This window comes from Panicum virgatum, chromosome 5N, assembly GCF_016808335.1.
Source record: "Panicum virgatum strain AP13 chromosome 5N, P.virgatum_v5, whole genome shotgun sequence".
Classification (NCBI taxonomy): domain Eukaryota; kingdom Viridiplantae; phylum Streptophyta; class Magnoliopsida; order Poales; family Poaceae; genus Panicum; species Panicum virgatum.
Window position 1 is genome coordinate 58,767,513 of NC_053149.1, and position 13,631 is coordinate 58,781,143.

A 13,631-nucleotide genomic window follows, 5' to 3' on the forward strand; every position below is an offset into this window, starting at 1 on the left:
TTTTCATAGTATATCTATTTGATGTCATAAATCTTTGTGTTTTTCTCTATAATTTTGGTCAAACTTTGAGATGATTTGACTCTCCAAAATTATTAGAATGACTTATAATTTTATAATTTGGAACGGAGGGAGTAGATAATAACCACGACCCCATTCAGGGTGCTTTGTGTAAAAATATGGACCGATTAATAACTGCGATCCATTGTAGGAGGTTTATATTAAATTTTGGATCGTAATTATTATTCACGGTCCATTTCAGTGGCTTTCTGTAAACGCTATTTTCAAGGGTCTCTTAGAAAAGACTCAAAAGAGTGAAACCCGTCAACGAGCTCCATCTCCGCCGGCCACCGCCGCAACGACCTCACCGTCGCCGCGGCGGCTCTGGCCACCACGTATCCGCTACATCGATTAGGTCGCATCCATGCGCCTAGAGAACTCGCGTGTTTTCCCAACCTCAAAGCCTTGAATGTGCCTATCAAAATTTCCAAGGTTTGATTTGAAAGGACATAGATCTTTCCTCCTACAAATCCCACAATTCTTTTCTTTGAAAAAAATCACAGAACTGAAAATCCTATTTGCAGGTGAAGAAAAAAAAACATAAGCTAACTTACATGGAGATGCTCTTGGAGACTCGCATGATAAAGATACGGGCGCACTCCAAAATTAAATAGAGAGTGTCCCGCATAAATACGAAAGTGTTTTCTCTGCAGTTCAAAATTAAATGAGGGTGTCCCACATAAATACGTAAGTGTCAAAAATTAAATGAGGGTGTCCCACATAAATACGTAAGTGTTTCCTCTGCAGTTCAAAATTAAATAAGGGTGTCCACATAAATACGAAAGTGTTGCCTCTGCACTACCGACACCGTAGAGGGACTCTTTCACTAACATACGAGCCCACTGCATCGGGGCCCATGAGTCAATGGGACAAGTCCTTCTGGTACTGCAAAGCAGGTTCGTCCCATAAACACTAGCGCTGAAAAAAAAAGCTTGTAACTCGTAGCTAGCTCGGCTCGGCTCAACTCGACTTTTGTCAACGAGCTGAGCCGTGCTAGCAGTTTTGCTCGTTAATTTAACAAGGCAGCTCAAGCTAGCTTGGGAGCTGCTCGCGAGCCAAATAAGCCGAAACACAAGGCAGAAGCAGATCGACCAACCAGCCCAATAAGAGTACATGGCAATCGGCCAACCCTAACGACAGCCTGTTCGGCTGGTGGGAATTGGCTGGGCTGATCAACCCAGCCATCCAGCGGTCCACCAGCAGCCGAACGGATGTGCGCCCAGCCCAGCCATCCAGCAGTCCGCCTGCAGCCGAACGGATGTGCGCCCAGTGCGAGTTCAGAAGAAGCGAACTTCCTTGATGTGTACATGTTCTTCACAAACAGCCGTTCGGTGGTTGTGGTGCGTATGTGACTGGGCTGATCGAACCAGCTAGCCCAGCCAATTCCTACCAACCGAACAGGGCCATACTGTGGTGCCTGTCGTGTGCTTTCTCTACACCCCCTCCCGCTTGTCTAAGCGCCGCCATGCCGGCACGGGCGACGGCGCGGACTCGGGGTCGAGTCTTCTCCATCTCCTTCCTTGACTTCTATATGTCGCGTGCCGCAGTGGTGGCTGCATCCTCTCTGTACCATCTCCGTGGCATGGACATGGGCGCGTGACCTCGCGTAACTCGCCAGCTCCCGCTGTGGCCACACACCTCCGCGCAAACAGGCAAGCTACCTGCAGTTCTTCTCTATCCAATCAAAGATGCAAGCACTAGCTCTTTTTTCTTCCTCGTCTGATTTCCCTTTTCTAATCGAGAGCAAGGCAGCAGCAACAGGCCAGGCCAGCAATCACATTTGCACTGTTCGCCGGACCTTATCAGCCTTCAGCCCTCTTCTGCTGTTCGTATGTTGAGCTCGCAAGCTGAAACGAGACAGCTCGGGTTTTTCACGAGTCGAGCCGAGCTGTAAGTTTTGCTCGTTTGCTTAACGAGCCGAGCCGAGCCGAGCCAGCTCGAAATCATGACGAGCTGATGCGAGCCGAGTCGAGCCCTAGAAACACCACCCACGACATCTCACATCTCCCTCCTTGAAAGCGTGAAGGGACGACGGCGGAGAGGACAGAGGCGAGGCGAGGCGAGGCACCCACCCAACACTCGTGAGTCCAATCGAATCGAGCCCCGAGCAATTCTCAGCAGCAGCGAGGAACCCTAATCACTTCAGGCGGAGCATAGGCTAGCGAGCAGATCGCGCTACAAAATGTTCCGGTCGCGGCTGCAGGAGATGTGCCAGCAGCGGCGGTGGGCGCCGCCGGTGTACGAGCACACCCGCGAGGGCCCCGACCACTCGCCCCTCTTCCGCGCCACCGTCCTTGTCCATGACGAGAAGTTCAGCTCCCCCGACGAAGGAGCGCGGTCGACCAAGGAGGCGTACAACCTCGCCGCCATGGCCGCCTTCGAGCACCTCGCCGGGCTCCCGGCCGCGGCCGCGGCCCTTGTCCCGGTTCCGGCCGCTCCAGCGCCTCCGCAGCCTGGTGAGTTGTCTGTTTGCTCAGTACGGTTTTTAGGTAAAAATAGGGGTTTTTGTTCCTCGTCTTCTCGGTAAGATTCCTCTCTCCATCAGCCCATCTAGGAACCCCATGCTATAGTTTTCCTCTTTTTCTGGAAATACTTTGTTCATTCCCTTTTAAAATTGAAAAAATTCCTTAGATGGTCGGGTGGTAGCATTGGATTTCTGTACCCTTCGTTTTATTTTATTTGAGTTCTAAATGAGGTACTTGCAATTGTTTCATGCTGGTGACTGAGTAATGTGTTAAGAATCACTTCAAGATTTTAGCCATTTAGTTGCCTAGCTTCTGAAAGCACGCTATCAGATGAACTGATGAAAAGTTGAAATTATTAGCAGATAAAAAACTGTTCACAGGCAAGCTTTACATATATTATGGTTGCAATAGAGGAAGATGATCCCTTTTTTCGTTTACTACTAGTACAATGGGAGTACTGGTAGCAGGCATTCATGTAGGCAGATGACTCACCAGCACACTGTATTCTTTGATTTCGTATTGATAGCACTTGATTTTACAAGGACGGCATGAGATTCTTGTAGCTAGTTGACCATGAAGATAAAAATCTGGTAGTTGTATAATGGATATAGCACAAGTACCACGTGAATCATTGAATACACAATGAACTTGACAGAAGTCGTGCTGAACTAATTTAAGAAATGCAGGACAAGTTGTCTATAGGTTTAGTAAAAGGAAAAAGTCTATATCACCCCCTATGGGGGGGTGGACTACATAACCCCCTAACCTATGAAACGGTCTATATCACTCCCTGAACTTTCCAAAACCGGTCAAATTACCCCCTAACGCAGTTTTGAAAAATCATAGTAAATCACAGAAAAATCATAAAATGGAAAATCCAATTTTGTTAGACTCTGTGTAGATCTACTCATTTTGAGTCCAACGCAATTGGATTTTTTATTTTATGATTTTTCTGTGATTTACTATGATTTTTTGAAACTGCTTTAGAAGGTAATTTGACCGGTTTTGGAAAGTTCAGGGGGTGATATAGAACGTTTTATAGGTTGGGGGGTTATGTAGTCCACCTCCCATAGGTGAGGGGGTGATATAGACTTTTTCCTTAGTAAAATGGTTGCACGGTTGCATCTCAGGAATATTCATCATGCGATCCATATGTCCTTCCTGGAAAATTATTATTTGGATTCTTTTATGTCTTGATTCGTTGATTTATCCATTACCCTTGTCCTTTGGAATCCATAGTAATTTATTCTCTCATGTTATAAAGATCCTTTCTTCATGGTACTCTAAAGTTTCTTTGCTCATTTTCAAAAAAGGCGAAAATGTTTTTTTTGCTTTATATCGCACTCACTACATTTTTTGTATTGTAGCGACCCAACTTCCTTACAAGAGTCAGTTACAAATTTATGCTCAGAAGCGAGGCAAGAATCTGCCTTTGTATCGTACCATTAATCTTGGCTCTCTTCATGCATCTCTATTCAAGTCAGAAGTAACCATAGATGGGCAAACATTTGAGAGCCCAGAATATTTTCGCACAATGAAGGAAGCTGAAACTGCTGCTGCAAAAGTTGCACTGATGTCCTTACCTCAAGAAGCAAGCCCACCACAACAATCTCTGGTCGGTACATTCCTTTTCGTTTTCACTTATGGAGCATTAAGTTATCACCACCTCACCTATTTATAATTATTTATACACTTCAGCATTTGTGTGTACTGTCAATAAACATTCACCAAACAAGCTTATATAGTTCCGTACATCTGGATTTGGGTCCAATGAAATTTTTGTCTATATTGATAATGCAACTTTCCGTGACCTTTAAATTGGGAACGACATATATGGTAGGACATATTTTAATATCTAATGTTCTATTAATAATTTTTTAGTTCATTTAGGAGTGCAAATGTATTTAAATGCATGCCATTTCGTACCTGTTGGCAAATAAGTCACTAGTTGTGAAGTTAAGGCCGCTGGTATAGTTCTTGGGTCTTGCATTCCAGGTAAAGGTATTACTGTATTAGTTGGGTTAAAGCCTGAAGAAGTTGCTTCCACTCCATTTCTGCTTGCTAATGAAGTGTCCGTCTTGTTATTACTTTTACATTATTGCTATTGTTTCTGGTTTGTCGTTCTTGTTAGGCTTCATCTCTAACCTATCCAACTTGCTTAGTACTAAACACTTCATTAATGTTCTATTGTATGGAAACCATGACCCAACTGTGCAGATACTAGGGTTTAGTCATTTAGATTAAAGGTGTTAGAACTTAGAAATTCCATTAACAATTGTAGAACTATGATCCATTTACCATATCAACCACCAAGCATATTTCATCGTGCATAAACTTTGCCTGCTTCTAAAACTTCTACTTACATCTGTGACTATTCCGGAGGATATTATCATTCCCGAACCATTGTTCAAATGCGAAAGCAGTAAACTTTGAAAATTATCTCAAAACTGCTTGGCGCTCAAATTGCAGTAATGTAACCATTGCAGGTGTCTGACAGCTAGCATGAAGCAAGGTTCATAAGAACCGGATAACAGTTCGTAAATCATAATGTAACTTCAGATATGGCCTAAGCTTCTTTAATGTTTTTGTATCAATGCAAGGGACATATCACTATGCATCTGCTTTTATGGATCAAATGGTCATAGTTCTAGTATCACAAACACATTCAGCCAAAAAAATTTTATTACCAGTATATGCAAAATTTTAACTATATCAATTTAAATGAATCAAAATCTTTTACAGGTTCCGTCAGTATCTTATAAGAATCTTCTACAAGAACTGGCTCAGAAGGAAGGCTTTCCCTTGCCTGTCTATGCCACAACTTCAGATGTCTCAAATTGTTCTGCTGCCTTCATATCAACTGTTGAAATTCAAGGTACAACTTTTCAGGGAGAGCCAGGGAACACCAAGAAGCAAGCAGAGATGAATGCTGCTAAGGTTGCTTTTCAACATTTCAAAGACAGTAAGTCACTAAAATACTGAAATTGTCACTAAAATAAAGTAGACCGCCAAAATTTATATGCTGATCCTTACAATCTTCCAAAATCATGCTCAGGTTTAGCTCTTGTGGGTTCTCTGTATATTTTGGCAATATCAATTGCCCCTGTCTAACCTTCTTTTTTTTTTCTATCCATGCACTTGTTTCACATACTTGTAGTGACATTTTTTTACCTTTTAGGGGACAGAGGTTCTGCTGTACATGGAGGATCACCCATGCAACAAGGAAACGATAATTTGTTTTCTGGACAAAATATCAAGATTCCATCCTCCATGCAACAAGGAACCAATAACCTGTTTTCTGGACAAAAGATCAAGATTCTAGAGCCTAAATTTTCAGGTCACGCTGTATCAACAACAAAACCTGGCAAGGATAATGACTTTGATGCTGGTGAGTTTCCTGGTTACATTCCTTTTGTTCCAGTTCTTTGTAAACTATCATGCAAAGTACATGAACATTTCATATTAATCTCTAGTATTAGGTTTCTCTTGTTACAGACCTTGGATGGAGAATCGAATGAGAGAGAGAGAAGAGCAGTGGCTCTGTTGTCTATATGAAGAAGATAAGTACATGGGCCATATGGGCCTATAGTGTATGGGTCTTGATATTCCTAACACCCCCCTTCAAACTCAAGGCGGAAACGGAGAATTTGAAGCATTGAGTTTGAGTAAGTGAAGCCGATGCTGCTCCCGAGTTTGTGCTTTGGTGAAAAAGTCTGCCAATTGCAATTCTGACGGTACATACTGAAGATCAATTGTTTTCTGATGACAGTGAGATCGCGTAAATGAGGCATCCACACCAATATGCTTTGTAAGTTTATGCTTCACTGGATCATTATCAATCTGTATGGCTCCAGTATTATCGCAAAGAAGAGGTGTGGGAGCATCACAAGAAATACAAAAATCATGTAACAACCATCGAAGCCATACAATCTCTGAAGTGGTAGTGGCAAGGGCTCTAAGTTCGGCCTCTGTACTGGATCGAGATACAGTTGCCTGCTTCTTATACTTCCATGCAAGAGGAGAAGAGCCAAGAAGAATGCAATAATCTGTGATAGAACGACGATCTGTTGGATCACTCGCCCAAGTAGAGTCTGAGTAAGCATGAAGCTGAAGCGGACTATCACGAGCATAGAGCAAACACTGAGATGATGTCCCCTGTAAATATCTCAACACACGAATCAAATGTCCAAAAATGAACCGAAGTAGGAGCACTCACAAACTGACTGAGAATATGGACTGGATGAGCAATATCAGGTCTAGTAACAGTGAGATAAACAAGGCTGCCCACAATATGCCGATATCGAGAGGGATCCTCAAGAGGTGTACCGTCATTAGGGCGAAGCTGCAGGTGAAGATCCATAGGTGTAGCAGCCGTCCGATTATCAGTAATACCAGACCGAGCAATAAGATCTTGTATGTATTTGGACTGAGAAAGATAATATCCCTTTGGAGAATGTATCACCTCAATTCCTAAGAAATAGCTGAGAGGACCCAAATCAGACATATGAAATTGCTCACTAAGTTGCTGCTTCAGCTGAGAAATATATTCCACATCATCTCCTGTTATCAACATATCATCAACATATAAAAGTAGCAAAGTACGTCCACATGGAGAGAGATGAATAAATAAGGCAGGATCATGATCACTAGGGGAAAAACCAGCAGCCCGAACCACAGTAACAAAACGCTCAAACCAAGCACGAGGAGCTTGTTTAAGGCCATATAAAGCACGACAAAGTCGACAAACATATCCTGAAGGAGCATCAACACCTGGGGGTGGCTGCATATAAACTTCCTCATGCAAGTCACCATGAAGAAAAGCATTCTGAACATCCATCTGAGAGATACGCCAAGAAGAAATGGCAGCCACTGCAATCAAAGTACGAACAGTGGTCATATGAGCAACAGGGGCAAATGTCTCATCATAATCTCGTCCCTGAATCTGTTGGAACCCTCTGGCAACAAGACGTGCCTTATATCTCTCAACAGAACCATCGGACTTGGTCTTGATTTTAAACACCCACTTACATGTAATGGGTACCGCATGTGACGGTAATGGAACAATATCCCAAGTGCCTGTACGATCAAGAGCAGCAAGCTCTTCGGACATAGCAAGCTGCCATTCTGGAATACAAGAAGCTTCCTGATAAGTGGATGGCTCAACAATAACATCACTCACACGTGGAAATCCCAACTTGTCAGGAGGCTCAATAGTAGTGCGATCCCGTAGATTATATCGTGGACCAGCCTGTAACTCATCAGAGATAGCACATGACTCATCAATATTGGCAGATTCATCTAAAACGGGAGTATCAAGACTGGCCGAGGAGGTAGGACTAGCCGGAAGCCCTGTGCGACGACGAGTGTAGACATGTGTTATAGGTGGTTTAGAGGGCGGAGGTGGTGGTAGAGTGGATGTGGTGGAAGGAGTAGGATCAGGAATAAGGGTATCAGGAGGAGGAGGAGGTGGTGGTGGTGTTATGGTAGCATCACTAGATGAAATAGGAGGAAGAAAAAGAAATGATGTGGACTCTATGGAAGAAGATGAGGACTGAGTAGAAGGGTTGTAGAAGAAAGGATGATTCTCAACAAATGTTGCATCACGAGAGATACGCATGCGACGAGAGGAAGGATCATAGCAACGATAACCCTTATGCTCGGGACTATAACCTAGAAAAACACATTCAACGGATTGAGCAGTCAACTTAGTTCGCTCACGAGGTGCAAGTAAGACATAGCATGTGCACCCAAAAACTCGGAGATGGTCATAGTTAGGAGGTATACCAAAAAGAACCTCACCAGGACATTTTCCATCAAGTTTGGAGGAAGGTTGCCGATTAATAAAATAAACAGCAGTAGAGATAGCTTTTCCCCAAAAATGAGAAGGAACAAAAGATGCAATGAGAAGTGTGCGAGCAGTCTCGATAAGATGGCGATGTTTACGTTCAGCAACACCATTTTGTGCATGAGCACCTGCACAGGAGAGCTGAGCAAGCGTGCCCTCGGAGGTGAGAAACTGGCGAAAAGCTGAAGACAAGTATTCACCTCCAGAATCAGAACGAAAAACTCTAACAGCAGTGGAAAATTGAGTGTGTACCATGCGAGCAAAGGACTGGTAAATAGAACATAGTTGGGATCGATGTTTCATAAAATAGATTCAGGTGTATCGAGAATAGTCATCAATGAAAATGACATAGTAACTGTGACCACCCTTGGAAGCAAAAGGTGAAGGACCCCAGACATCCGAGTGAATAAGATCAAAAGGTCTAACAGAATGCGAAGTACTGCTGGAATATGGGAGTTGAACTTGTTTCCCAAGCTTGCAACCCTTGCAATGAAAGCTAGGATCAATAGGAATATGACCTAGATGTCCCTGATGAATTAAGGTAGACAATCGAGACCCACAAAGGTGACCAAGACGATGGTGCCACTTGGCAAAAGATGAAGCTGATGATGACACAGCTGACGACGCACGGGCAGCGGAAGAAGGAAGACATAAGGTATCCAAAACATAGAGATTAGAAGAATCCCTACGGCGATGACCAGTCCCAATCACATTCCCTGTTTGACGGTCCTGAATGAAGCACGATGACTCATCAAATCCAACAAAGCAGTTCATATCAGCTATTTGACCCACTGATAGAAGATTCATAGTTAGCTGAGGTACACAGGAAATATCAGGTATATAGAAATGAGGAGACTGAAGAGAACCCTGATGAGTAACATGACAAGCTGTACCATTGGCTGTATTGATAGAACTACCATCAGTGACAGGCTTACATGCTACCAATTTGGACCTGTCAGATGTCACATGGAAAGAAGCCCCTGAATCCAAAAACCAAGTCTCCGGGGCAATGTAATCTGAGGCAGCTGCAATAGCAATTGTATTGGTTGAATCTGACATGTTGAAGTACTGAAAACACTTACTGCAACAAAGAGCTGGGGACCTCAATAGCAGAGAAGATGACCTGCAGTCTCCAGAGACAACAACAAGGGACCTTCTCTGCAGCACAGCAGAGCAGAGCCCCAAGCAGAGCAGAGCACCTCTCCCTTTCCTTTCTGCAGAACACCAGCAGAGCAGAGCAGGGGCGCACAGCTTGGACGGGCCGGCAGCAGAGCAGAGCAGCACCAAATCAGAGCATCACCCTTCTTCCGTTCTTCAGAACACCAGCGGAGCAGAGCACACCCTTTCTTGCGCCATCAGAGCAGAGCAGAGCAGCCCCCCCTTGCCGTGCTGCAGAACAGGGGCGGGCGCAGAGCAGAGGCGCAGCAGGGGCGGGCGCGGACGGGGCGGGCGGCGACGTCCGCGCGCGGATGGGCGCGTGGCGACGCGCACGGACAGGCGCGGCGCGCGAACGGGCGGCCGGCGACCCGCAACAGGCGGACGACCGTGACGGGCGGCGGACGAGGACGCCGCGACCAGCGGCGACCTGAAGTGCCGCGACGAGCAGCAGGCGACGGCGGACAGCAACGTGCAGATCCGCGCCGGCAGGCGGCAAACGAGCAACCAGACGACCGTCGGCGAAGGGAAACAGTGGATCTTGGGTGGGCTAACCTAACCCTAACCCAACCTGCTTTGATTCCATGTTACAGACCTTGGATGGAGAATCGAATGAGAGAGAGAGAAGAGCAGTGGCTCTGTTGTCTATATGAAGAAGATAAGTACATGGGCCATATGGGCCTATAGTGTATGGGTCTTGATATTCCTAACATCTCTAAACCAGCTTCTCTACATTCCTGCTTGTAAATGTGATCTTTCAAATTTAAATTATGGCGTCAGTTCCTTAGCCTCTCAGATTCTTTGGGGCTAATATCCTGGGTTTAATTTCTTCCTCTTTAAACATTGGTGAGTTTGGAGTTTTTAAACTAGATTGATCATGCATTTGTGATGGACAATGCTACTAGTTAGTTAGTATGGCTGTTTAGAGCACATTTGTAAACACGTTTTGTACTTGCACAACAGTGCCGTGAAATTTTATCGGCCTTACCTGTGGGGTCCTGGTAGAATTACACAAGCCATAATGGCCAAACAAAACCTTCTGGACATCGGGAGGGTGTGAGCTGCGAGTGTAAGGCATCTTGGGTTCCAAACCCCAGACATGTCTTCATTTTCTTCCCAGTCACTTCTCTCACGTGCTGGTGTCAGCAACAGCAATGGTTTAAAACATAAAGTAGAAGGTTCTTGCAAACACCGGGATTAGCTTCAGTTCTCAGGGTCAGCGCGCTTCAGTTCTCAGGGTCAGCGCGTATGGCCTCCAGCTGAGATAGATGCGGTATTGTGGCATTGTAGTGGCTGTGCTGCTATATAACCCTGAAATTTTGATATTCTAAACCACAAATAATGTTTTAGATAATATTTTCCTTGACCAGTCAACCAGCGTTATGGTCACTGAGAGGTAGAAATATGAACCAGTAGAATATTCCCTTCTACACAGGTTAAGTTCAACATTGCGGCGTTGCCTTAATTAACTTTCAGCTGGCATATCTTTTTCTGCATCCATCGTCCATGATATTGTGTTTCATGTTTACTTTCGTGTGTAATTGCCTCTGGGTGATAGTCTGTTTTCTCCATGTAATCTTGATTTTCATTCACTACCTCATGTTATGTTCATGTGCAGTAAATCATGATGCTAGATCAGCTGGCTCTGCTAACCCACTCCCTGTTGCTGCTACAACACAATTTCTTGATGAAAATGCTCAATCTGCAAAGATGGAAGTTGACAAATTATTCCTTCCAGAGCCAAACACAGAAGTTGAAGCAGTGATTTCATCTCTGAAAGTTGAAAAACTACCCCTTCTAGAGTCGAGCATGGACTCATCTCTGAAAGTTGACAAACTGTCCCTTCCGGAGCAAAGTATGGATGTTAAAGTTACAGATTCATCTCTGAAAGTTGACAAACTGCCCCTCCCTGAACCAAGCACAGAGTTGGAAGTGATGAACTCATCTCTGCAAGTTGCTGAACCACCCATTGCAGAGCCAAGCACAGAAGGTGAAGTCATGGACTCATCTGTGAAAGTCAGTGAACCGCCCATACCCAAGGCATGCTCAGAAGTTGAAGCAATGGATACATCTCTGGAACACACATCGACTGCGAATGGTCAGTCACCCCTCATAGCCCCAACCAGTACCTCCACTCTCACTGTGCCAACTGCTACCACGCCTGTCAGCTCCGGATGTGGCTGCTACATGTTAACCAACAGGATCCAAGTCTACCCTCGCAACACCGACATGGCTATCCCTGAAGGCGCAACCATGCTTCCCTTCAGCGACAATGTGTGGGTGGCCGTAAGCCTGCCTTACTGCAACAACGATGAAGGTAATATTTACTCTGCAATGTGATTTTACTGGAGCAAGCATGCTCTTGCTCCACACTGAAGCTATTGAGATCTTGGAGCTATTATCTGGTGTCGAAACACAGGTAGCGGGACTGCTACTTAGGAACGATGGAGCGCACTAGAGGAGAATCAACGGTTGACCTTGTGATGCTGCTCAGTAGCCCGTGCCAAAGCTTAATTCACCTTCGCTACCTTGCTTGTATGTAAGGCTAAGAACTAGACCGCCATTCACTGTGACTATAACTAGCATCTTTGATGTAGACAATCTTCGACTTCTATTGTATCTGGCTGAAGCAGCTTGCTCAACTATGTGAGAGAAACCCAAGTTATACTCATGCCGGATTATCCCCGAAGTAGAGACCCTGAACTTTAATTGGACCATCCACAGCATCCGGTCGTGATCACAGTTTTCGTTTTCGTGCTTCTTGGTGGTTGAATTTGTTTTCTAGATTAGCTCTGCTCTGCGTTGCCAACTAATATAATATAGCTCCAAGATTTGCCCCATGTACCTAATACTGGAGCAGTGGGCCCCTTAAACTGTACAGGTGGGTCTTATGGTACTGTTCGGTCTTCGGTGAGCTCAAGGAACATTTCAGGCAGCCACATTTTTACCTTAAACTGTACAGGTGGGTCCTATGGTACTACTGTTCAGTGAGCTCAAGGAACATTTCAGGCAGCCACATTTTATTGTTCACTGGGCCCCTGTACTATTCATTTTCTAAAAAATATTATGCTAGTCTCCTTTTGCAATTGTTATTGCCATTGTCTATGAATGGTAGCAAATGTATTTGTTTTTTTGCAAGGTACAAAAACAACAGTTAAACTTTGTATTTTGCGTATTGTGTTCACCTATGATAGTCTTCAAATAATCATAAACTCAAAATGTAGTCGAAGAAACGCCACACGCGGGTCTCGCCACGTCCGCCACAGCACTCCACGTCACAGATCTGTTTCAAAAGTTGCCATCAGGATAGAGGCAGAGTTGCCCCGCTTCCAAGAGCCTCCAAAGAACAGCCATGCCCCAACAGAAGACCGACATCACCTTGTTGCTCCACCCGCGCAAAAGGCTCCCGCCGCCATGCCAGCAAGCCAAGGTAGTCACTTGCGCCGTCTTCCGACGATGTATCACACCGGAGTAGTCCAGCAGAGCTGAGCCACCGGCCGCAATCCGCTGCAAGCCAAGTCGTTGCACGATGTCGATGCCGCAAGCGCCGTCGCCTGACGTTGTCCCGCACCACACAGACAGTTGCCTAGTAACGCCAGCCGCCACGGTCCGCTGCCAGTAGTCGTACCGACAAAGTGAGATAACCCCTGACCGCCACCAGAGGAGCGAACGCTACCGCGCGAGCTTTACAACCCCCATGAAGCATGCCAACCTGCACAAAACCGCTCGACACCACCACCGAAAAGGGGCCGTCCAAGAGCCGTCATCACCGGCAATGCCAGAGCAGAGTTGGGTCTCAAGAGACGACGCCTCCGCCGAGGGGACGACGCTAGTGACGCCGCCGTCGCTCGTCTAGAGAACTAGAAGGGTTTTCACCCAGAGAACCTGAAAGTGATCTAGGCCCCTAAGTAGGTTTTGGTGAATAATGACAAAACACATATATATTTAATTATGTAATTGAGCATGTGTGCAGGTGATGAATATGTATAGGTGAATCAAATGATGATGTATGGCCCCCAAAAAGGAAATGAAAAGGCGGTGTTTAAGTGTACTCATGATATTAAATTTTATATTTGAAATTTGAGTATAGGGACGCCGTACTATCAAGA

General features: G+C 45.2%; 1 protein-coding gene across 1 annotated transcript; it reads left to right on the plus strand.

Annotated features, from left to right (window-relative positions):
• Positions 1 to 1,547: 1,547 nt before the first annotated feature.
• On the plus strand, positions 1,548 to 12,246 carry LOC120672490 (double-stranded RNA-binding protein 1-like). The gene is made up of 6 exons (XM_039952913.1): positions 1,548 to 2,513; positions 3,890 to 4,137; positions 5,265 to 5,484; positions 5,701 to 5,910; positions 11,141 to 11,839; positions 11,942 to 12,246. Exons 1-6 carry the CDS (start codon positions 2,240 to 2,242, stop codon positions 11,959 to 11,961), a joined length of 1,671 nt encoding a protein of 556 aa, XP_039808847.1. The 5' UTR covers positions 1,548 to 2,239; the 3' UTR covers positions 11,962 to 12,246.
• The last annotated feature ends 1,385 nt before the right edge of the window (positions 12,247 to 13,631 follow it).

Coding starts and splice junctions, on each gene's coding strand:
- LOC120672490 (XM_039952913.1), top strand. CDS start 2,240: ATGTTCCGGTCGCGGCTGCAGGAGATGTGCCAGCAGCGGCGGTGGGCG. Junction 4,138..5,264: donor GCCCACCACAACAATCTCTG/GTCGGTACATTC, acceptor AATCTTTTACAG/GTTCCGTCAGTATCTTATAA. Junction 5,485..5,700: donor TTTTCAACATTTCAAAGACA/GTAAGTCACTAA, acceptor TTTACCTTTTAG/GGGACAGAGGTTCTGCTGTA.